General features: G+C 39.6%; 2 protein-coding genes across 4 annotated transcripts in view; one reads left to right on the top strand and one right to left on the bottom strand.

Annotated features, from left to right (window-relative positions):
- Window positions 1-22373, top strand: part of LOC148087848 (bone morphogenetic protein receptor type-1B-like) — a 63554-nt gene extending 41181 nt beyond the window's left edge. Inside the window, exons 3-13 of the mRNA XM_087791865.1 lie at window positions 763-1036; window positions 15091-15253; window positions 15313-15412; window positions 16372-16474; window positions 17954-18050; window positions 18136-18274; window positions 18338-18530; window positions 19454-19751; window positions 19815-19990; window positions 20068-20198; window positions 21870-22373. Of these exons, the coding sequence (XP_087647991.1) occupies window positions 931-1036; window positions 15091-15253; window positions 15313-15412; window positions 16372-16474; window positions 17954-18050; window positions 18136-18274; window positions 18338-18530; window positions 19454-19751; window positions 19815-19990; window positions 20068-20198; window positions 21870-21995 (1632 nt within the window). The 5' untranslated portion in view covers window positions 763-930 and the 3' untranslated portion in view covers window positions 21996-22373. The remainder of the gene's footprint in view (window positions 1-762; window positions 1037-15090; window positions 15254-15312; window positions 15413-16371; window positions 16475-17953; window positions 18051-18135; window positions 18275-18337; window positions 18531-19453; window positions 19752-19814; window positions 19991-20067; window positions 20199-21869) is intronic.
- Window positions 22374-23561: 1188 nt separating this feature from the next.
- Window positions 23562-25365, bottom strand: part of LOC148087847 (netrin receptor UNC5C-like) — a 238045-nt gene continuing 236241 nt past the window's right edge. For 2 of the 3 annotated variants that reach the window (XM_087791789.1, XM_087791797.1), the window contains one exon: window positions 23562-25155. In XM_087791789.1, the coding sequence (XP_087647915.1) occupies window positions 24993-25155 (163 nt within the window). In that variant the 3' untranslated portion in view covers window positions 23562-24992. The remainder of the gene's footprint in view (window positions 25156-25365) is intronic. The other variant, XM_087791806.1, reaches the window with a different exon arrangement.

Raw genomic sequence — 25365 nt, 5'->3', positions numbered from 1 at the left:
AGAAAATTACTGGCGACATTAAACACTTTCTCTCGCACACACGGCTTCACAGCGAGAGGGGATTGAGGGCAAATGCTGTCACAGTTTTTTAAAAGGCTTCCCGCGGTTAGACATGCTCGAGATGACAGTCTGGTCCACCGGTCCGGGGGGAAGAGGGGAAGGCGATGGAGAAGCACACGATCCAGACGGTTCTGAAGGGTCTTTGACTCCTGAGAGTGGAAGATTAGAGTTCTGACACCACTTACTTGGGTTAGAACTTCTTCAGATTGAGTTAAAAAAACCTAAAGGTGGAGAAAATGAGCTGAGAAAGAGAAGAATGTGTCTTGATTTTTGGTGGTAAAATGATGGTGATCTCAAGACAGTTTAAATAACTTTTTTTCATTGACAGTTTCTCTCCAATTGGATCATCCAGTTGTGTTCTTGTCACAGTTTTTTAAGTTGGTAACCTGAAACTTTTCACTTCGGTTTGACCTTTTTTTTTATTCAAAAGTAGAATCCTAATTTGTCTGAGGATTTGAATGATTTCAAGAAATAGTTTCACTCTTTAAACTTAATGATTTTAGTGTAAAATGGACAATATTTTTAAGATTCAAGCTGTTAAATCACATAATCAACCCCCAACCTACAACTGAACCCCATCTCTCCACCTCCCTCCCCCCTGCCCCCCTGCCAGTGTAAGTCTGTGTGAGTGGGTCAGCGAAGTAAACTCCCCCTTTTTTTTTTCTTCTCCTCCTCCACCTCACTCACTCAATCTCCCTCTAGTCTCCCTTCTGGACCGCTACTGTTGGGAATTTCGTTGGAGGGGATTCAACACCGGAGCTGTGCACCGTCCCGGGAGAAGTCGCGGCTGTTTACTTGTCGGGGTTCCCCGGTGAGTAGAGGGAACGAGGTGACGGCGAAAAACCCAAGCGGGGGAGAGAGACTCCCACCATGCCAGCGCAGGGAGGAAAGCTGGAGCGTCGCTTGTCTCTCTGTGTCTGGAGCCGGAGTCCTCTGCTGATGCTCGGGCTGTTTTCTCTCCAAACTCTGGCACATGGTGAGTCGTCTTCCCTCATTGGCTGCTTCTCTGCGCTCCTGTCTCGCCGTTAAATTGATTTTCCACTTGTTTAGTCGAGAATTTACACCTAGATCCGACACATATCTTTGTAACGCCGACATATAGAATGAGTAAAGTAGGTTAGAAACGTGGAAAAATCTTGGTTAAAAGTTGACAAATCCATCAATCTCTACACAAACTTCCGCTGGTTTCTCTTTTGTTTTCGCCGTCCCATCGCGACGTTTCTTTGCTCCTTTTATCGTCGCCTCTATTTAAAGTCAAGCCCGGATTGTTTCAGCTGGGAGTTCTGAAGTGGAGCCAGCAACAGCTCGGGCTTCACGCTGCGTGTTATGTGCTGAGGTCGTCCGGCGGCCTTCGGTGGCCTCGTCACCCTCCGCCTCGTCCGTCTTCGCTTGTCATTGTACAGGAGTCGACTTCTTCTTCTTCTTCTTCTTCTTATAGAGTCCGCGCCGAGCTTTGAACTCTCACCCTTCCCTCTTGTTTCTGGAAGCGTCAATAAAACCACCGGGATGAATAACCTGTTGGTCGGTGCATGCCGTGAACGTTTGTGGCGCACACCAAGACAAACATAAAAATGACTGGAATGCTTCAGATTCATGCTAACACCACACGCTCTGAGCAGCTGCTGGAGACATTTGTGAACTCATGACATGAACTTGGACCTTCTCCAGGTTTATGTGCTTTTTTCTTTTTTGTCTTGTTCTTGAAACGTCTACCTAAGAACAAGAAAAGTTATTTAAAAAAAACATCTATTGTCGCAGTGTAAACAGTCATGTATCAGTGGAGAGATGTTTCTTGCTGAGTTGGAGCTCGTGCTCAGACGGGTCCAACTGATCACTTCCACACCTAATAATTACCTTGTAAAACTGGGTGTTCCACAGAAGAGACAAAACACATGGAAGTTTTTATTACCCCTGCCAAGGAGGGTTGTCTTTTGGTCTGGTTTCAGTCCGTCAACGAAGTGACTCGGAAAGATAAGAAGATTTTTTTTAGACGATGTTCTGAATCCACTTAATTTTTAATTATAATTTTTGATGCCTCTTAACTCCACACAATTACACATGTATACAGTAATCCCTGTTTACTGCAGAGGTAACATTGTGCAAGGATTCAATTATAATGTATTTTAACTCACAAACTCAACATTGCATATAAGGTTTTCCTCAACTCCCATAATGCTTTGCCGCCCAGCCGACCGACACAGCTTTAGATTACTTATTACTTAAGAGTATTATAGCCACCATCATTAAGTAGAGCAGTGAGAAGAAAGGCATCATGGGAGTTCACTGTTTTGTTTGCATCATAAGTAAGGTAGGTGCAGTAGTTAGCGTCTCCCACTAAGTTCTGTTTAAGATGATCTGCTGTTCAAATAAATCCGGCTTGTAACAGTTTGAACTGGGTAGTATCCAAGTATATATTAGTACATGATTTGCCACATCATGACTGTTACTGGTTGTCATTATTATTGTTATTATTATTATTATTATTTATTATTTATGCTCAACAAAAGATTTCTTTTTTTTCACATTCATTTATACGACTCTTTGAGTGATGAGTTTTTCTAAGCCTCTTTTTTTTCAGTTTTCTAGGTGTCAGTTTTTGACTTTGTAAATACAGTTACATAAATGTCACTATTTTTAAACACACAATCTTGGACTTGAATTATTCCATTTTTTTTCTTACTTTATACATGTTTATTTGGAGCTGGTGTGGTGTTACTGAGCAGCCTGATGGTCTCTCTCCGACTGCTGCAGCATGTCATTGAGTGAAACTCACTCTAAAGTAAATAAATAATAATAGTAATAGATCATCTGATGAATGTACTCACATGATCTTGAGTGTCTTAGATGACCGGTGGCTCAGGAAAGTAGCATCAGCTTCAAGTTTTTTTCAACATAACTCCTGGTTTGATTCTCAAGATCTCATGGCTTCACAAAGTGTTTTGTTTTTGAGCGTTTTGTGTAACTTATGTGTTTCATTTGAGTCCTACGAGAACAGGAAATGAGACACCAGAGGAAGATTTGGACGTTAAAGAGACGCTTGAGTTTTTAAAGACTTGAAATTTATAAGAAACACTTAAGTAAAACCATGATTTTTACTCGTGTAACCTCAAGAGAGATATAACACAAAAATGAATATTATAAATAGTCATTCCTCCTTAAATATGAAACTTGTACGATTAATTACACATGACATCTGGCTTAATAAACTTCACTTTTATGATCTTTAGTCGAGGCCTCACGCCTCTCTCGCAGTAGCACAAAGTTTAAACTCTTAATGTGTCCGTGAGCCTGGAGTCTCCTCTCAGGAGAGTGTAAAAGTAGGCACCGGCTTATCTGGACATTATAAATCACACACTAAGATCCTGTGTAACCTTCCACCTCCGCGAGACTCGCAGCCTTCACCGCGACTTCTGAGAAGTGCGAAGTGAGCGTGATAGCTTACGTTTCATTGTCCTTGGTGGAAATAATCACTGCTGTATCACTTTTCATGGTCAAAGATCCGCCAGTTGCTTTGCTTTTGTCACCGACTTCTAATGAGACTTCCAGTGGTCTTAGTGGGACTTTGTCTTTGTTAGTAGCTGTGGTTTGTAAAACGCTTTTAACAATCCCACAAACGCTCATTTTAGAATCAAACAACTGGATAATATTAAAAAAAAAAGGTTCTCCAGTATATTTTAAGGCCGAAAATACTCAAAGAATGTAAGAATTAGTTGTTAAAAAAAGTAAATCAACCTTAATTTCCACGTCATTATTTTGCTAGTTTTGAGTTCTTGATAGACAAATGTGGCCCCGTCTCTCAGTTCTGATATAAAGCCTTAAACTTCTTTCGTTGTCCCTTTTCTGCTCCAGTAAATTAGTTCAAAATATATCATAAACACTACTTTTCTTTTAGCAATATGACACTATTAGTTGGAATATTCCCTTGCAACAATCCAAATAACAGCAAGTAAGAAGTTCGGTTTAACTAGATGAGCTACTCATTTAAACCGATTCTTTTACTACATTTAATTGATTGATAATTTATGATTGACGTATATGATTCTCAACCTTATTTATCGTTCATCATAGCAATGAGTTTAATGAGACACTAGGTGGCGTTAGTTTTCCCCGACTCACTCGCACACCCACAATAGAAGCAGAACGCGCTATATCAAATATTGTATCTCAAAATAGAATATTAATACTCTTAAACTATATATTTTTTACTCTATACTGTTGAAAAGCACTGTTGATTTACGTTGTTTTTTAAAAAGAATTGTCTATAAAATCATACTTTGTTTTTATCATGGTTCTTCTATTGATTATATTACCATAAAGTGTGTATTTAATTAAACTATTTATTTTATTCTTCACAATAACATGCAAATATTCACTGTCTTTTGTCATTTTCGTGTAGCGATTAAACTGCCAGCGGCTAGATGTGGCAGCAGTTATTTCGTCATTGAGTTCCAGGCTATGACTGAGGACGAGAGGATACAGTTGACTCCCAGCAGCTTTTTAAAGCTGATATTTGTACATATTTTAATAAGGAAAGCAGTTACGACTTGGTCAAGAGTCACTGGGTTTGTAAATTCTGCAACACCAGAGTCAAGTACTCGACAATACTACAAATATGTCCTTGTTACTACAGTATCACAACGAATTATCCACATTTCACTTAAAAGTACATGATATAATTGTTGATGTATGTAAGGCCGATGACATGAGGATGTATTGTGATGTTGTTGTGACTGCCTGGTTGTGTTGTTGCCGTGAGTGTCGAACAGGACAACACAATGACGGACAGATAACAGGTGAAGTGCAAAGCTGATTGTCAAAGCCCCCGGTGTGCTGGGACTAGACGGGCTTAAAGTTTTTCCATGCACTCACCCCTCCTGCGACAATTTATGGAGCGAGTGTGCGTTCTTTGTTGTCGTCTACTGTTCGCGGCTGGACTTGTGTTGTTGTCAAAGTCTTCCCGTCGATGTCGTATTTCATCAGCTCGTCTTAACCATTTGTAAATGAATTAAGCTGGCACCATGTGACCCCGAGGGGACAAATTATGACCTTTACTTAACATGACTCGGCAGGTTTTTAAGTTGTTTTTTTTGTCATAGTTCTCTTGGATGGTACGAACCGAAGCACACGTTCTTCAAATAGCGCGACAATAAAGATATCCTTGTGAGATATGTGCGTGTCCACCAAGATAGTTCAGTGAAAGGCCTGCAGATCCGCTGATGGGCGACTGCTGACTTGGTTAATGGCGAGCTAATCACACAGTGGAGACAGCGAGACGCACACAATTATAAACACACTTAGTCGCACAGAGAGAGCCGGCACTGACACACTGATTACACACAGTGGGGGTATTTGTGTTCATGACATGTACTGCTCACATCTGTGTGTCACTAGTGTCGATGTTACACACCGACTGATGCTCACACACACATGTACAAAAGGATACGTACACATAAGCACACACACACATACAAACAGACACGTACACATAAGCACACACACACGTATACAGTCACAAATCTGAACTTACATACACAAACGCACATACACATAAAAATGCACATATAAACACACAAACCTACATACTCACAAAAGCACACACATACACAAATGCATACACAAGCACACACAAACTCATACAAACACACACATTCACAAAAGGATATACACACACTATGGACAAGAAACGCAAACGCACAAATGCACATACACACAAGAATGCGAGCATGCACACACATCCAAACACACTAACGGACGCACAAACAAACATGTGCACAAACACACACTCACCTACACACATACACATATACAAACTCATACAAATATGAACTTAAATACACAAACGCACACACACGCGCACACACAAAACCACACACACTCACATAAGCACACAGAAACTCATATACACACACAATGGACAAGAAACGCAAACGCACAAATGCACATACAAACAAGTATGCGAGCACACTTATGCAAACTCATCCAAACACACAGACCCACAAAACCAACATGTGCACAAACATACTCTCACATATACACTCACCTACACACACACATATACAAACACATACAAATATGAACTTACATACACAAACGCACACACACACAAACCCAGACACACTTAAAAAACCAACACAAACTCATATACACACACAATGGACACAAAATGCAAACACACAAATTCACATACACACAAACATACAAGCAAGCGTCCACACACACAAATGGACACACAAACAAACACATGCACAAGCAAACATCCACATACACACTCACCTACACACACATGCACACAACACAATATGTCTGTTTGCGTGGATGAAGACGACCGAGACGTAACAGGCTGGAACGTTGGGGAAAAACAAACACACAGCAGCTGTAATGTTAACACAACATATGCTTCTACACACCAGCTTGACGTGTAAATCTATCTCCATGAATTGTGACGGTTTAATAACTTTTGAATCCGTCTGTCAAACAGTTTGATCGATGGATGTTTGGCAGCTTGAGTGGATGGATTCAAACATTTATATATATATAAAAAACATATCAACTCAAACACACAATCTATTACTAAGTGTGTTATCTTAAGAACTGTCATCGTTATATGTCATGAACATGAAACATTAATATTAAAGTATCTAAAGCCAACCATCCTGAGAAGAACAGAATGATTGTAAAAATCGACATGTTTTCAAAGAACACAAGTACACAATACTTTCATGGCTGGTGCGTCGCCGCAGAGACGTCCATTGTGTGTCGGCACAGATGTTTGTGTGCGTGCAGAGTCATGAAGTGTGAAACCAAATGTTCTCGTGGGCGGTTTGGAGTTTGGTGTCAGTTACACACATTTGTGGAGCAACGTGAGCCTGTGGATGAAGAGGTGGATGCTGGGAAAATAAGAAAACTCTTAAATATTCATCTGTTTGTTGTAGGATTGTTGGTGTTGATCTACATGAATACTTCAGTCAGTCAATCTGGATTTATATAACTAATTATTTATGTATGTCATTATTATAGAATTTTATTCTACACTGACCTAAAAAAAATCCTACTTTTCGGTAAAATTGCTGGAAATAAAACGTTTTTTCTGATTCTGATTTTGTATTAACGTTATAAATGGATCTGGGAATGGAATCGAACATGATCACATGTTAATGTTTATTAATCTATAAATTAAAAAAAGGCAAAACTATCTATTCTTTATGTCGTGTAGATGAAAACCATTGTTTTTGTTTGTATACTATTTATTTGTCTATGTATTTTTAACAATACCTTGTATTTTTATTTATTTCAAAAGATTAGTTAATTAATATAAATACATATATTTTTTAAATATAAAAAAATTGCTGGTGTGCATTTTTCAATAATCATTTTTTTTGTATTTTTTTCAAGTTCAAAAGATTCATCAAAAGTAATCCATCTCCGAAAAAGCTTTAAAAAGTTGCTTCCATTCGACCGACTCGCCTCTGAACGCCGACGTCCGTGTGTTGCTAGATGCGACGTTTCCGACACGACGCCGGAGCTCAAGTCACGATCCTGAGTTCTATAATTAGTCAGGTTAAATGTGTTATTGCCAGCATTTGTCTCGGCGCGTGTGTGTGTTTGTGTGTGTGTGTGTGTGGCTATTGTTTATCAGTGTGGTTTAGCGGTAAAGACGGAATCATGTGTCACATGATGTTGTAACAGGAATAGCATGTCAATGAGAATAGTTTTTACGATGTGTGACGTTGTTGGTTTTTTGTTATATTTATGAAAGTCTACCGTTGTTTTTTTTGGTTTCAGGACAAAGGTAAATTATTACCATATTTTAAATACATTTTTCCAGTTTCATTGTAGTTTTCCATCCTGGTATTGATGCTTATTTTACTATTTTTTTCTAGTAATCTTGAGTATTTTCGCGAGGTATCAGTGAAACTGTTGTTTAAGCTGATTCTCAGTAGTTTTTAGTTGTTTATTCTTTTTCATCTGTTTGATTGGAAAGTCTGAGAGTGTCTAGACATGATGGACGATCTTTACAGCAGCACTCTCTGGACCATTCAATACCCTTTTAGCAGAGCATCCTGCTGAGTCATCACTTCATCTCTCCTCTTAGTAGTTGTTACTTTATTACTTCAATTAGTATTTGTCTGTCTGTCGTTTCTGATGCTGATGTCTGATGGATAAAGGTCATGAATACAGGTGTGTTTTGGCCAGAATCTGGCGAATACTCATCACAATACTGCGGCAATGATACAATATATTGTTATACTGTAGTAACAAGTATATATTTGTAGTACTGTCGAGTACTTGACTCAGGTGTTGCAGTATTTACAGAACATATGACTCTTGAAAAAGTCGTTACTGCTTTCATTTGTTTTGAAACCAAAATATGTCCAAACATGTGCTTTAAAAGCTGGTGGAGTCGACTGTATCCTCTCGTCCTCAGTCGCCGGGATCTCGTCTTGATTAATTGTTCCTTTAGCAGCTGATGAAGTAAGGACTGCTGCCAATTAGCAACACGAAAATAAACAAACTGTGAATATTTAAATGTTAATTGTAAATAAATGGATACAATAAAATAATTTCAAAACAACAACTATAATAATAATAATATAATAATATTTAAAATTATTCAGTGCTGTTTAATATCAATAAAATATCCTTAATAAAATGATTTATATATTTTATATCATATTTTATTATAGATTGAGCTAATGGGAATGGAAATGGAAACAAACCATAATCTAATATAATCCCAATAAAGTATATGTTGAAAATAAAATCGACAAAAATGTAAACTATGGTATCAGGAATAAATACTGTAATATTAATGTGTATCAATATACCACTTGAATATAACTTTTTTTCGGCCAAAAAACTGTTTCAATTAACATCAATTTTAACAGTAGTTATCTTAGCATTAGCTTCTGCCAGAGGTCTGATAGTTGCAGTGCATCATGGGATACACAAAGTCATTTCTACAAGGTTTAAACTTTGGATAAACATTCCATTATTAACCTTGGCCTTCTCACAAAGTGTCAAGAATGTAGAATCTGCCGAAGAACGTCAGAGGTTTGACCTTGTTTGAGTAGAAAGTCGAAGAACTACTGTGTTCTCCTGATACCTTATCAGCCTGCCGTGGTTTTAATGACGTAAAGCTGGAGTGAACGACAGAACGGATGAGAAGCGTCTCCTCGGATCACGCCTGACGAACGTAAACCCGTCACGCCTTCAACCTGCTTTATTGTTCAAAAGATTTTTTGGAACATGTCTACGGTCCAGCAGGAAGGTCACGTGTTGAGGTTTTTTTCAGCACCTGTTTAAGATGAAGCGCCCAGGCATCCAGCCGGTGGATGGATGTGGGCTGTGGCGAGGAGGAGCTCACAGATGGCCCTCAGAAAAGGAGTTGCTGATAAAGAAACCCAGCTGCTCTCATTTGCTTTGATTCCCTCGCACACATTCTCCGCGTGGAATACTTCATCATGTTCTGCTCTTCCTGGGAGGGGCCCAGATTCGCCGCCAAGTTCCGGATCTCTTGTATATCTGTCGATCATTTCCTGAAAAAGAAAAACCACCCCCCCCCCCACCCAACCACCACCCGCTGGTTCCAGTACGAACCTGGCAGACGACAGATGTAAAGTGGAAAACAGGAACTCTCGCTGCATCATTCATGTGATTCATCGATGCCACGAGCCTGCTGCTGTTGATGTTGATCTGATGGAGACGAACTCGATTCACTTTTTTTTTCACTTTTTCTACTTTAGATTTAATTCTGATGGGTTATTATTCTCTTTTAAATCCTCGTAACTTACATTAGAACATGAAAAGGGCATATTATCTTCCCCTCAAAACTTTTATTCTACTTTTTCTAGGCATTCAAAGGCAATTTGACAAGATAAACACCATTTGACTGAAGAATCTTGCGATACGATCAATTGCGATACTGTAGTAACAAGGATATATTTGTAGTATTGTCGAGTACTTGACTCTGGTGTTGCAGAATTTAAAGACCGCATGAGTCTGAATCAAGTCTTAACAGTTTTCATTTTGAAACCAAAATATGTCCAAACATCAGCTTTAAAAGCTGCTGGGAGTCGACTGTATCCTCTTGTCCTCAGTCCTTTAGCAGCGGAGGACATAATGGCTGCCGCCATGTAGCGGTCAGAAGTTTAATTTCAATGCTAAAATGAACAAATGCCATGAACATTTATATGTATATATAGCTTTAATAATATAGCTTTGATACATATAAAATATGATTTTTTTCAAAGGCAATTTGACAAGATAAACACCATTTGACTGAAGAATCTTGCTATACGATCAATTGCGATACTGTAGTAACAAGGATATATTTGTAGTATTGTCGAGTACTTGACTCTGGTGTTGCAGAATTTAAAGACCGCATGAGTCTGAATCAAGTCTTAACAGTTTTCATTTTGAAACCAAAATATGTCCAAACATCAGCTTTAAAAGCTGCTGGGAGTCGACTGTATCCTCTTGTCCTCAGTCCTTTAGCAGCGGAGGACATAATGGCTGCCGCAATGCAGCGGCCGGAAGTTTAATTTCAATGCTAAAATGAACAAATCCCATGAACATTTATATGTATATATAGCTTTAATAATATGGCTATGATACAAATAAAATATGATTTTACAAACATATATATATATATATATATGTATATTTCTTAACCAATACAATGCTGTTGAATATCGATTTCATATTTTAAAGAAAAAAGTTAAAGTAAAGTATCTGTAAATTCTAGTTATTCACCATTAGTTAGAAGTCATTGTTTGTGACTATGAGAAACAAAATCCTAATTGCTAAAGATCTGTCTAATATTGTTTTTATCCTTCGTCAAGACCTTTAGAAACATTTAGATGATAAAGTTTTGAGAGTTTTTTTCTACTTCACACACACAATATCACTGCCAGTAAGCGACAAGGTGTTTGGAGCATCAATCCTTTCCTTCAGCTGCGATATATTTCCCAGGAGTTCGGAGGCTCCTGCTCAAAACTACCATTAATACGAACACATTTGTCAAAGTCTTGCAAAGAAATGTTGCTTTTATTTTGTCAAAAAAAATCCTTCACTAAAAGCCCAGAAGGTTCATAAACTACTGGGTTGAAGAAATATTTCATCAGCTGGTCGCTGGTGTTTAGAAGAAAAAAAAAAAAGCGATTCCACCAAACAGACCATAATTACCCTTCTAGCCGGAGCGTGTGCCAGTCCGGTAAGACAAGACGACCGCAATCAAGCCCGGAACACAGAAGCTTTGTTGCCGTGTGTCGGACGAACACATGAACCTCGGGCGGAGGACGTCCATTGAGACATTCCTGCACTCGTGGGATGCTTCTTCTCATCGTTGACGCGAGGAGGTAAAGAGAAGAAGGAGAACCTCTGACCCGACCATTCTTCCTCTGCTTCTGTCAAACACCGGCAAGACGAACGGCCGCTCGGAGACGGGCTTGAGTGCAGCGCCGTGTTTACGCCGGCGGTGGTTGTTTGACGTAAGCCACGGGATGACGGATGAACTTGTCCTTTTGTCTTCCTCCGAATCTGCTCCCTCCATCTTCATGCTCCATATCTACCCTCCTCTCATTGTAAATAATAAATACCTGTCGCCCCTTTTTGTGTCTGGAGCAAAACAGGCTTTTAAGCCCCTTTAAGGTGCAGCCATCCTTAATTCTGGGCTGACAGTCGCCCCCGTTATTCTTCCATGAGGCCCTGGAAAGAATCTATAGGGAGAACCCTGAGAGCTCATGATGTCTGCAGGACTGTGACGGTGAAGAAAAAACACTTTTACGTCAAGATGACGCCTGAGTGTTGGTTGGTTTACTTTACAAGAAGATCATTTACGTGAGCATTTAAGTTTTAAATGCATCTTCTCTCTCCCTGATGCTTGACATGCACTTTTGACTTCTTGTTGCCGACATTTGAATTATTTATCTTTTTTAATATGTATTCATGCACAGACGGATTCATTGTTCCTTTATCAGCTGATGAAACTGCTGCCATTTAGCAACACGAAAATGAACAAACTCTTGTGAATATTTACATGTTAACGACTGTATCCTCTTGTCCTCAGTCCTTTACCTGCAGAGGACATAATGATTATCTATCCATATGTCCGTCCGTCCGTTCGTCCGCCCGCCCGTCCGTCCATCCGTCCATCCGTCCATCCGTCCATCCGTCCATCCGTCCATCCATCCATCCATCCATCCATCCATCCATCCATCCATCCATCCATCCATCCATCCATCTATCCATCCATCCGTGTGTATTTTCCAAAAACGTTGTATACAAGAAAGTGGACAACACCTCCCCCTACACAGGAAAAAATCTATTCCATAATGTAACTGTACTTTTACATTATTATAAATATAATCATCTCTAATATAAAGTCTTAAAATACATCCAAAGTTGTACCTCCCTGTTCTGACTATTACAAAGACCCTGTTTCTATAAGTGGCTTGAGTAATATCTTGCAGGAGCCAAGGTCTGAAATAGACACTTTCAAAAAAAAAAAATTGCTACGTAAGAAACAAATTACATGTTACGTTGAATTAAGAACTATTTAAAATTGAAGTGATCTCAGGTTATTATCGGAGTGACGACGACAAACTAGCGTGAGTCAGGAAAGTGTGGACGCCTGCATAACTTCGTAATCCCCCTGATGATGTCACCAATAGATTCGTAAAACACCAGCGTGAGCCATCAATCTAGTCTGTGCTCTGACGTCATCGAACAAGAGAAGCCCGACTTCCTAGAAACGTAGTTATGACCAGGAGGAAGCTAGTCTTGTTAGCGGCTGAAAATAATTGAAAGGAAGCTCAGAACAAGATAAAACCTTCTGTCGATTCTTCTGACGACTTTCTTTCGTCTCCCGCTTCAACTTCGATGAGCACATTTGCAAAATTCGGAAAAAATGGCCTTGGACCAAAGCGACCTCCGCCATCATTAATTAACCTTTGATTTCCGACTGGCATTCCTGGCTCGTCTGGCGCGAGAGGAATCGCAGGTGCAGGTGGAAGATGTTGTGTCAACAGCTCAGCGATTTCTCGGGGCCAGACACGAAGGGTGGAAGTATGACGGGCGAGAAGTAGGCCAATGAGGAGGAGGCGCCTCATGTGAGTGAGCATTAGAAAAAAAAGGGGGTGATGGTGAGAGAAAAGGGTGGAAAAGGCCAGTGGCCTCTGCTCCGTCCCTCTGTGCTGCTACACTGCCCACCAGTTCCCCGCAGCTCTGTCACTTCTCGTTTGTTAATCCCCCCTTCTTCCCTCCCTCCAACTCTTCCTCCCTTTTCTCTCCGAACGCTCGATTGTTAATGTGACCCCTTTAAACCCCACTGTCCCTTTTTCCGCGAGCATTGTCTGCGCAGGATGATGGACGTGTATTTATGAACCTCTCGTTTCTGTCGAGGCGTCGCCGACCGAAGGAAGGATCGGTTCGGAAAGTGTCGGAAAATAATGGCAACTGTGAGAAAATATTTGTTAAAAATTCAGTTTATTCAGTTTAATTATTATAGCCTTTTATTAGGGTTCTAATAAAATAATTAAAAGTATAGTAATATATCTTAAACAATACGTTTTTTATATTGAATACTACTTTATCAATTTAAATGTAAGTTTTTTAAGTTTTACATTTTATTTTTTATCATAGTAATGTTATTTCAATAAAGTGGGTTTAAAATAAAATTATTTTTATTTACAATTAACATATTATTATATATAATATTTTGTGCTGCAATTAAACTTCTGTCCGCTAGCAGAATTTGTGTCGTCTGAAGCCAAAGAAACAATAAAATCCCAGCGATGACTGAGCACGAGAGGATACAGTCGACTCCAGCAGCCTTTAAAGCTGATTTTTGGACATATTTTGGTTTAAAAACAAATAAAAGCAGTTATGACTTTGTCAAGAGTCATGTGGTCTGTAAATTCTGCAATACCAGAGTCAAGTACTCGATAATACTACAATATATATTTTAGTTACTATAGTATCACAATTCAACTGTATCTTGATTGCACGATTTTTTTTACCAATACACTGTCGTAGCCTTTATTGTAAGCAATTTAAAACACAGTCAAATATATAAATGGAAAAATGTGAATGTATATTTTGATATGGATCAGACTAAAATTGTTATTTTTTGGGGACTCACGTATGAGCAAGTTTGAGACCCATGATGTACATTAAAATAAATAATAAATATAAACATTTATTTACTCCTTTTTTTCCTCTCTTTTTCCAACTGTTGTTATTCTTTAAATATGTATCAATACAATTACTCTAATCAACACCAACATAACTGCGACTATTTATCGTGTTTCATCTTAGTTTTTGTATTGAATATGTAGTGAAATACGAGTTTAATTTGGTGTTTTTTCAACAGTTCCCAGAGTTGATTGAGGTGTTTAAACTCTAGACACGATGATTAAGATGAATTATATTTGTGTTAAACCATCTTTAAGTCATTGAAATGCATTTCAATGTGTGAAGTTGTGACTCATTTATTAGACTTTTAGTGTTGTGTCAAATATTTATACATCTTGTTTTTAAATGCAGTGACAAATATATTTCTTCCTCCATACGCAGATATTTGTCGTTCAATAGACTTTATTCCAGGTCTAATCTCTGCTGGTTCTCACTTGTATTTATCTGGCAGCAGCACAAAGACTCGCTCGATCTCCTCAGTGACTCACTTCGGTCTCCCTCGGACCTGCAGACATGACATCAGACCGAGATCACATTCTTTTTTAAACCCAGAACAAGGAGTTGGAATGAACGACGGCTCTGATTCATCCGTCTTTGTCGAGGACATAAATTTGCGTCGACGGGTGGATTCAGTGCAGATGAACCAGCCCGGGCTGAACCTCCTGGTTCCTCCTCGACAGCTGCTCTTTTGATACATGATCAGCAGGAAACCGAGCGGAAAAAAAAAAAACACACGTGTGTCAAGAGACTCGTTATAAATCTCACGAGTCCACAAACTTGTCAATCAATTCGGGAGCGACGGTGCAGATGCTGAACTTCTCTCTCTGCGTCTTCCAGGCAACATTCTGGACAGCATGCTGCTCAAGTCCTCCAGCAAGGAGGCGGCGGACTCGGGGAAGGCGACCAGCGGGGGCGCCGCTCCGTCCTCCACCCCGCCTCCTCTGCTGTGGTGCCACTGCTACCACTACTGCCCCGACGACACCACCAACAACACCTGCAGGTACGACGCCGTGGCGACGCCATCACGCGATAGTTGGACTCACTGTGCTTTGCTCAAAGGACCGACGGCGCCTGCTTCACCATGGTGGAGGAAGAGGGAGACGTGCCGGTGCTCACGGCCGGCTGCGTGGGGCTCGCCGGGGCAGAGTTTCAATGTAGAGTAAGAGAAACGAAACCCACTTTTTTATACTGTAGGCATTAACTCAGAGGTCTCCAAATCAACCGTTGAGACTCGGCCACAAATGAAGGATCAGTAACTGTTTGAGAAGGATTCACTACTTAATGTATACAATGTTTTTTTTATTTGCTCATACAATTTTTTTAGGCAATATTTCTAATTTTTAAAAAATGTATTTATTATAATATGTCTGGTCTTAAACAATACATTAAAAAGTCAGTTTACTGAGATCTATTTATGTCTATCTTTTTGGATCATGAAAATTATTTAATTAAATAATTATATTTTAACTAGTTGTTTAAAAAATGATACATTTTGAGCATAGTTTTTTTTAATGGTTTATATTTCAATAAATAATTTCTATTAACAATTAACATGGAAATATATTTGAAGCGTTTCTTCATTTTTTGTGTTGCAATTAAACCTCCGGCCGCCAGATGGCAGAAATCATAACAACCCTTGGCAGTTGACGTTGAGATCCCAGCGGTGACTGAGGACGAGAGGATACAGTCGACTCCAGTAGTTTTTAAAAGCTGATGTTTGGACGTATTTTGGTTTCAAAACAAGTTAAATCAGTTATGACTTCATCAAGAGTCATGTGGTCTGTAACTTCTGCAACACAAGAGTCAAGTAATGCAATGTTTTGTGTTTTTTATTTATTTTAATACATTTCATCTTAAATAATAAATCAGAACATGCACTAAACTGAGATCAATCCTGACCAAACATTAAGGTTCAAGAACTCGTTCTACAGGTCTGCGGTCTGGATCATGAATATTATTAAATTAAATTATATTAATTGAATTGTATTTAATTAATTAGTTATTTATATTTCAAATACCCACTTGAATTTTATCTTGCATTTTTTGTTTTATGTGTTATTTATATTTATCTCATCAATACTGTCATTCAGTCTCAACTCAGTCTTCAATGTCTTGCAGGAAACCTGGCGATTCCGTCAGAGAAAGTCTCTGGAGTGTTGCACGGATCACGACTATTGTAACAAGAACCTGCATCCGACGCTGCCGCCTCTCAAACCACCGCGTGAGTACATGAACCTGTCATCAGTACATGAATGCCTCATCAGTACATGAACGTCTCGTGAGTACATGAACGTATCATCAGTACATGAATGCCTCATGAGTACATGAACGTCTCATGAGTACATGAACGCGTTGTGAGGACATGAACGCCTCATGAGTACATGAACACCTCATCAGTACATGAACGCCTCATGAGTACATGAACGTATCATCAGTACATGAACGCCTCATGAGTACATGAACGTATCATCAGTACATGAACACCTCATCAGTACGTGAACGTCTCGTGAGTACATGAACGTGTCATCAGTACATGAACGCCTCATGAGTACATGAACACCTCATCAGTACATGAACGCCTCATGAGTACATGAACACCTCATCAGTTCATGAACGCCTCATGAGTACATGAACACCTCATCAGTACATGAACGCCTCATCAGTACATGAACGCCTCATGAGTACATGAACACCTCATCAGTACATGAACGCCTCATGAGTACATGAACACCTCATCAGTACATGAACGTCTCATGAGTACATGAACGTATCATCAGTACATGAACACCTCATCAGTACGTGAACGTCTCGTGAGTACATGAACGTGTCATCAGTACATGAACGCCTCATGAGTACATGAACACCTCATCAGTACATGAACGTCTCGTGAGTACATGAACGTGTCATCAGTACATGAACGTGTCATCAGTACATGAACGCCTCATGAGTACATGAACACCTCATCAGTACATGAACGCCTCATCAGTACATGAACGTCTCGTGAGTACATGAATGTGTGATCAGTACATAAACGCCTCCTGAGTACATGAATGCATCGTGAGAACATGAAGGCCTTATGAGTACATGAATGTGTGATCAGTACATGAACCCCTCATGAGTACATGAACGCCTCATGAGTACATGAACGCGTTGTGAGTACATGAACGCACATGAACGCGTTGTGAGTAGATGAACGCGTCGTGAGTACATGAACGCCTCGTCAGTACATGAATGCCTTGTGAGTACATGAATGTGTGATCAGTAAATGAACGCCTCATGAGTACATGAACGCGTTGTGAGTACATGAACGTACATGAACGCGTCGTGAGTACATGAACGCCTCGTCAGTACATGAATGCCTTGTGAGTACATGAATGTGTGATCAGTAAATGAACGCCTCATGAGTACATGAACGCGTTGTGAGTACATGAACGTACATGAACGCGTCGTGAGTACATGAACGCCTCGTCAGTACATGAATGCCTTGTGAGTACATGAATGTGTGATCAGTAAATGAACGCCTCATGAGTACATGAACGCGTCGTGAGTACATGAACGTACATGAACGCGTCATGAGTACATGAACGTCTCTTGAGTACATGAACGCATCGAGAGTACATGGCACTTCCTGAGTACTCAAAATTGTTTCTTCTTCTAAAGTAACATCTTGTTGATAGTATTTCTTTATCTCTGCCGTCAGTGTACTCCGACGGGAAGATCAACAACATGGCTCTGTTGATCTCCGGGTCCATCTGCAGCATCTTCTTCGCCGCCTTCATATTCTTCTGCTACTTCAGGTGAATCAAACTCTGCTCAAACTCCATCCAAACCAGCTTTTTGTTCTAACCTCTCTTCCCTCAACTCCACCCTCCACACCTGCAGGTACAAGCGCAACGAGTCCCGCCCTCGGTACAGCATCGGTCTGGAGCAGGATGAGACCTACATCCCTCCCGGGGAGTCTCTGAAGGACCTGATCGAGCAGTCGCAGAGCTCAGGCTCAGGCTCGGGGCTCCCTCTACTGGTGAGAAAGTGCCAATGAAGGGAACGTAGAAGTACGTAGGTGTGTGACGCCTGTCGCCTCCAGGTGCAGAGAACCATCGCCAAGCAGATCCACATGGTGAAGCAGATCGGGAAGGGCAGGTACGGCGAGGTGTGGATGGGCAGGTGGAGAGGAGAGAAGGTGGCCGTCAAGGTGTTCTTCACCACGGAGGAGGCCAGCTGGTTCAGGGAGACCGAGATGTACCAGACGGTTCTGCTGAGGCACGAGAACATTCTGGGTAAGAACTCGCTGCAGATATTATCATCTAGGATACAACAACAACCTTCACTTCACAGTTTTTTGAAAATACCCGAAAATACCTGAAAGGTTCAGTTAAAAATCAAAATCAAGTCAATTTTGTGTCCTAGAGTTTATTGATCTAAATATATCTACAAAGATTTTCAGGTATTTAAAAGGAATATTCCACAAAAATATTTCTCCCTTGTGTTATTTCAGGGTCTATTTTAAAAAATACTTTTTTATAGACGTATTGCTTTATGTGATGTCGCATCTTAACTTTTAAATTGGTTTGTCAATGAGTTTTTACTTAAAAAAAATATATATAATTTAATGTGGTTTTACCTAAAATGTTAACAATCTTTTATAATTTAAATATGATTTTTCTTGTTTTTTTTAGCTACTATTGTGCTGTTTTTAATGTTCTGCACCGTTTTTAAACAAATTATGTTTGTTATTATATTGCGTCACCGATGTCTGAAATGTTCTACATGAATAAATGTATCATTAATTATGTTAATTAATTAAAGTTACTTCAAAATCTTATTGAAACAAAGTACCAGATTAAATCAAATTATTTTCTTTTTATCTAAAGTAAGATCACAGACATGTATTTTACAGGTGACATATAAAAGTATTAACAAAACATTTCAAAACTTATGTACTACAATTATGTAACTATATTTAGACTAGATGTGAAATATATTTTTTAAATGTCCTTTTTTTAGCCGTTTTTGTGACTCATAACAAAACATTTCCACTCCCTTTTTACACTTTGATAATTTGAGGACGGTCCCTTACCCGGCGTCTCTACAACACTAATAAAAAACCATGTGACACTCGAGTCTCAAAGCAAGACATTCGAGATTCTTTAAAGGGACGTCTGTTAAGTCCTCCATCAGTGAGACTGTGGTTCTGGTCCAGGCTTCATCGCGGCCGACATCAAGGGCACGGGCTCGTGGACGCAGCTCTACCTGATCACCGACTACCACGAGAGCGGCTCCTTGTACGACTACCTCAAGTCCACCACGCTGGACAACCGGGCCATGCTGCGTCTGGCCTACTCGTCCGTGTCCGGCCTGTGCCACCTGCACATCGAGATCTTCGGCACGCAGGGCAAGCCCGCCATCGCCCACCGGGACCTGAAGAGCAAGAACATCCTGGTGAAGAGGAACGGCGCCTGCTGCATCGCCGACCTGGGCCTGGCCGTCAAGTTCATCAGGTGAGAAGCTCCGCCCCCTTCGCCTCCTCGTGCACCTGCTGACTCCGCCCCCTCACCCCGCAGTGACACCAACGAGGTGGACATCCCGCCCAACACCAGGGTGGGCACCAAGCGCTACATGCCCCCCGAGGTCCTGGACGAGACCCTGAACCGGAGTCACTTCCAGTCCTACATCATGGCCGACATGTACAGCTTCGGCCTCATCCTGTGGGAGATCGCACGGCGCTGCGTGTCGGGAGGTAACGTAGACGCCGCCGCCGCCGCCACCGTCCTGGGGTCCTCGACCCACGACTCACCTCAGCTGTGACCCCTGCAGGGATCCTGGAGGAGTACCAGCTGCCGTACCACGACCTGGTGCCCACGGACCCCTCGTACGAAGACATGAGAGAAGTCGTCTGTTTGAAGAGACTCAGACCGTCCTTCCCCAACAGATGGACGAGCGACGAGGTGAGACGTCTGACGCTTTTATTTTGAAGGAGACAGAAATCTACCCATCATCACTAGTGATGAGGATAGACGTTTGACGCTTTTATTTTGAAGGAGACAGAAATCTACCCATCAACACTAGTGATGAGGATAGACGTTTGACGCTTTTATTTTGAAGGAGACAGAAATCTACCCATCAACACTAGTGATGAGGATAGACGTTTGACGCTTTTATTTTGAAGGAAACAGAAATCTACCCATCAACACTAGTGATGAGGATAGACGTTTGACGCTTTTATTTTGAAGGAAACAGAAATCTACCCATCAACATTAATGATGAGGATAGACGTTTGACGCTTTTATTTTGAAGGAAACAGAAATCTACCCATCAACACTAGTGATGAGGATAGACGTTTGACGCTTTTATTTTGAAGGAAACAGAATTCTACCCATCAACATTAGTGATGAGGATAGACGTTTGACGCTTTTATTTTGAAGGAAACCGAAATCTACCCATCAACACTAGTGATGAGGATAGACGTTTTACGCTTTTATTTTGAAAGACACAGAAATCTATCCATCAACGTTAGTGACTAGGTTTCATGATACAGTGTCTTTACATGAGAGGCCACTAGATGGCAGATGAATGGAAGTGACATCAACATATTGAATTTAACATTTAAAATGTTGAAAGTTAAAAAAGAAAAAAAAAATATATAGAAATACAATGAAAGTAAGAAGCAGAATTTTAAATTTGATCCTGAAAGAAACTGGAAGCCAGTGAAGAGATTTAAGGATCGGAGAAATGTGAGTTCTTCTACTAGAGCGAATCAGAATTCTCGCTGCAGAGTTTTTATAGTTTAATTCAATAATTTATATTTTGAAAGGTTGAATTTGATTAGATTGAATTAAAAAAAATGTAATACATTTTTTTTTTTTTTCTAAACATAGAGTTTAAAAGTCTTGTTCCAATAATTAACATCTATATTTTCTAAATTCAATATTTTTGAATTCATATTCTTTTATATTCAATATAAACATGTTGGTATAATAGTAACATCAGACATTACTAAACGAGTCTCTTCATCAAACTCTCAGCCAATCAAGAGACGCGGAGACGATCACATGACGACTTATTCCAAAGCAACAGTTTTGTCTGGTGGATTATTATTGTTATTATTAATTATTATTATTATTATTATTATTATTATACATCATTTTTATATTGAATTTAAAAGACTATTGATTAGAAAATATTGAATATATATATATATATATATTTAAAATAAAACTAATTCCATGTTCAGTACAGAAATGATTGAATTCAATTCTTAATCGATATTTATAATTATGTTCTTATACATAATTAAATTAAAACTTTTTTAGACGTTCAACATTTGTAATATTCAATTAAAACATTGAATATTGTGATGACACTGATGATACATGTAGGTGTCATTGAATCAGTAGATCAGAGCCAAAGACTATAAGGCAGAGAGCGCCATCTAGTGGTGTTTCAAAATGTATCATGATGCATCACCAGATGTTAAATGAAGCCTCATCACTACTGATCACCACTAAAGTTAACTATTTGTGTGTTTTTTTTTAAATTTAAGAATTCATGGTCAAAGGATAGAGTTTTGTTTTCCATTTCCTGTTTTCAAAATAAAAGCTGACTCTCCATGTGTGCAGTGTCTGAGGCAGATGGGGAAGCTGATGACAGAGTGCTGGGCTCACAACCCGGCGTCGCGCCTCACAGCCCTGCGGGTCAAAAAGACACTTGCCAAAATGTCCGAATCGCAAGACATCAAGTTGTGAGCGGCAGGTTCCGGACGACTCCCCCCCCTCCCCCCCCCCTCGTCGTACAATCCGGTCTTCGGAGACGAAGACGCTCCGGCGCGGGAACATCTGTGCTTTCTGTGAAAGCTGATCTACCTGTAGATGAAGTGATAGAAGACGCACTTGAAGGCGACGACCTCGACACTCACCACTGGTTTGTTGTTCTCCTGAAACACTGTTGTGTAGATGCAGCAGCTGAAGGTCGTCCAGGCTTTAAACGTTGATGCTGTTTGTCTTTTCACTGAAGACATGTTGGTCCTGTCATGGTTTGATGGATCTGATGGCTTTGATGGAATCTATGGATCACTTAGTGTCGTCTCCGTGTCAAAAACTCTTTGTAAGATTAAAAGTGTCCAAATAAATTCTACATCGACTGTTTGTTTGACGCTCAAGTGCATTAATGATGTGTTGAACTGTCAAGATACGTGTCGCGATACAGAGGCAACGATACGATGTATCGTGATACTGTAGTAACAAGTATATGTTTGTAGTATTGTCGAGTACTTGACTCTGGTGTTTTATTTACAGACCACATGACTCTTGAAGTCGCAACTGTTTTCATTTGTTTTAAATAAGTCCAAAGATCAGCTTATAAACCAGCTGGAATTGACTGCATCCTCTCGTCCTCAGTCTTGGCTGCTCTTTTAGCTGCAGAGGATGTAATAACTGCTCGAAGTTAAATTGCAACACAAAAATGAAAAACACAGTTGTTGTGACATTTAACATGTTTTTTGTTCATACGAACCTTATTTAAAATGTAAATTATGATTAAAAGCCAAAACAAAATTCTAAAAATAAATAAAAATACGTTAAAAATGATGCAGTTCTGTTGAAACCAGTATCATAAAAAAAAGGAAATACACAATATATATATATAGTGTATCTATATTTTCGCACAGCATCTCCAATCATGAAATGTGTTTGATCAAAACTTGGGAAATGAGCTGCTTGGCAGAGGTATCGCTGTCTCATTTTAATCCAATCCTCAATTTATTCATCCAACCCAATATCATTGCATCGGAAAATATTCAACATGTTTGTTTCTGGCTCCCCCTAGCGTTAGAACGTCGCAAGTGTAAAATCCATCCGCGACTATCTCGGAAACGAACGAAGAATCTTTTGTTTTGGTTTTCTCTTCCTGGAAGCTTTAATAGAAATTAATGCAAATGCCGTCTCCGAAACCACTGCTGTAGAAAAAAGGGACCAGTCGAGAAAATGATTGTTAATAAAATAATTATTAATGTTTTAACTGTAACTAATGATAAACTAGTTCAAATTAAAGAAAAATAATACACTTTATTTACTTCTCTTTCTAAATAGTCTGACCCTCTTTATTTTGATTAAACCACAACTTTATTGTAATAAAAATGTGGGATTTTGACCTGTAATTCACATACATTGTTGTGTCTTTGAACGCAACACACTGAGTGTAGAAGAACCAACACTGGACACACACACGAAAAAAAAACGACGGATTACAACTTTTTCAGAATTGCTTATAAATATAATTTATTAATAGTCTTAAAAATTCTTTCTTACACTTTGTACAGAAAACAAAGAAGAGCATTCAGCGAGAGCAGAAGCCAGAGTTCACGGCGCGCCCCCTGGTGGTGTAAAATAAGACTGCACTTACAAGCACGACTATAGATATCGACTGCTATCATGGTGACGGTTTGCATAGTAGACACTGCGCTCGGGTGAGAAACACAAAAGAAAGACTGAAGAAGGTTCGACTAGTATCTACTGCACTGGACTGAACACAACTGTACAATCTGAACATAAGAATAACCTGGTGAGATGGAAAGATCTTCCTCTTAAAACTCTTTTGTTTGTTTCACTCAATAAGGCCTTTCTTAGAAAAATACTTCCAGGGATTTTTCCATCAACTTTTTTCTCTTCTTTTCCCTGAAGCCCAGATACATATATGGCGTCTTTCCTTAAAGTCCTCGACGTTTCCTTCTTCCTGTTGAAATAACTCACGTAAGGCGTCTTGAAAAATAACATAAAAATGATAATAAATGACATTTTTTTGTTGACAAGATAATGGGAATGTTGAGGTTTGACAAAAAAATATGATCCGGTCTGTTTGTTTTTTTTAAAATGAAAATAAAAAAACAAAAAGACTCACTTTTATAAAGGTTTTCAAAGTTTTAAACCAAGATGATGAACTTAGTAAATTATTTACAGGCACTTGAAACACGTTCCAACGTGAGCTGACTTTTATTTAAACATTGAATTAATAAATGATTCAATTTATCAAGTTATATATAAAGTTAAATCATCTTTTGATGATTTTTTTTATAACTTCGTCAGCTCACGTTTATCGACTTTTTCCATTTTTGATTCAAACATTTCTTTCTAGTTTGTAAACCTTTATAAAGTCGCTCTTGTCATGAAATGTTGATTAAAAAAAAAGTGAAGCAAATAAACGACAAGTCAAAGTTATAAGAACCCAAATAAAAGCGCTAAACAAATGTATAATAGAATATATGTACACGTGTACAGATTACAAAAACACTCAGCGGCCACTAGATGGTGCCAGAGTTCCACTCGCAATCTCGCAGAGAAAGAAATGAATTGAAATCAAAAACTCGAACAGATGATTCAACTGGGATCTTTTTTTTAAAAAAAGTTTTCATTTCCTCTTCCTGTTTTTGAACAGTTTCATCCGGGCGTCAAACTGAGTCGCCAGGTCACATGATCCACACATACATGGAAAATACACAAAGCGTTCCCTGGGAAACAAACGTGTTCAGCGCGGACTCACACCGCCGTTAGCTCCGCAAGCTAGCCGGGTTTTTAGCGTCCACTTCCTGTCCGGAGAAGTTTCTTTAGACACGTGTTTTTTTTGGTTTTTCTCTCTTTTCTTCAGCCACAGACATCGATGCTCACGAAAGATTTAAAAAAACAAAAAAACAAACACCAGAGTCACCTGGTTACCATGCCGACGTGACCGACAGGGTTGACGGACGGCTGTCAATGTTCCGAGGCGACGGAGGAGAAGCTGCCGTCATGGCGACCCATCTCCTCCAGCACGGCGGCGAGGTCGTTGAGGTCGCCGTCGGGGAAGTGCTGAGCCTCCCACAGGTCCAGGATCACACCGGTCGGACTGGACTTGGTGGCGAAGTAGTTCAGGTACCTGGAGAGGAACAGAGGGTTTAGGTGGTGAGGGAGGCGAGGAGGAGAGTGAAGGCGAGGCGGACGAGACGCAAGAGTTTCCTGATGATCACATGATATATACTTCAGTTAGGGACCGTCAAGTGAAACTATTGAAACGTTAAAAAAAAATAGAAATAAAGTAGAATTATGACATTTTGAGAATAAGATAAATTACTGGATTCAAGTGACC

The sequence above is a fragment of the Callionymus lyra genome, chromosome 1, assembly GCF_982586985.1.
Source record: "Callionymus lyra chromosome 1, fCalLyr1.hap1.1, whole genome shotgun sequence".
Classification (NCBI taxonomy): domain Eukaryota; kingdom Metazoa; phylum Chordata; class Actinopteri; order Syngnathiformes; family Callionymidae; genus Callionymus; species Callionymus lyra.
Note: the sequence above shows the minus strand (reverse complement) of the source record. Positions and strands in the feature narration are given on the sequence as shown.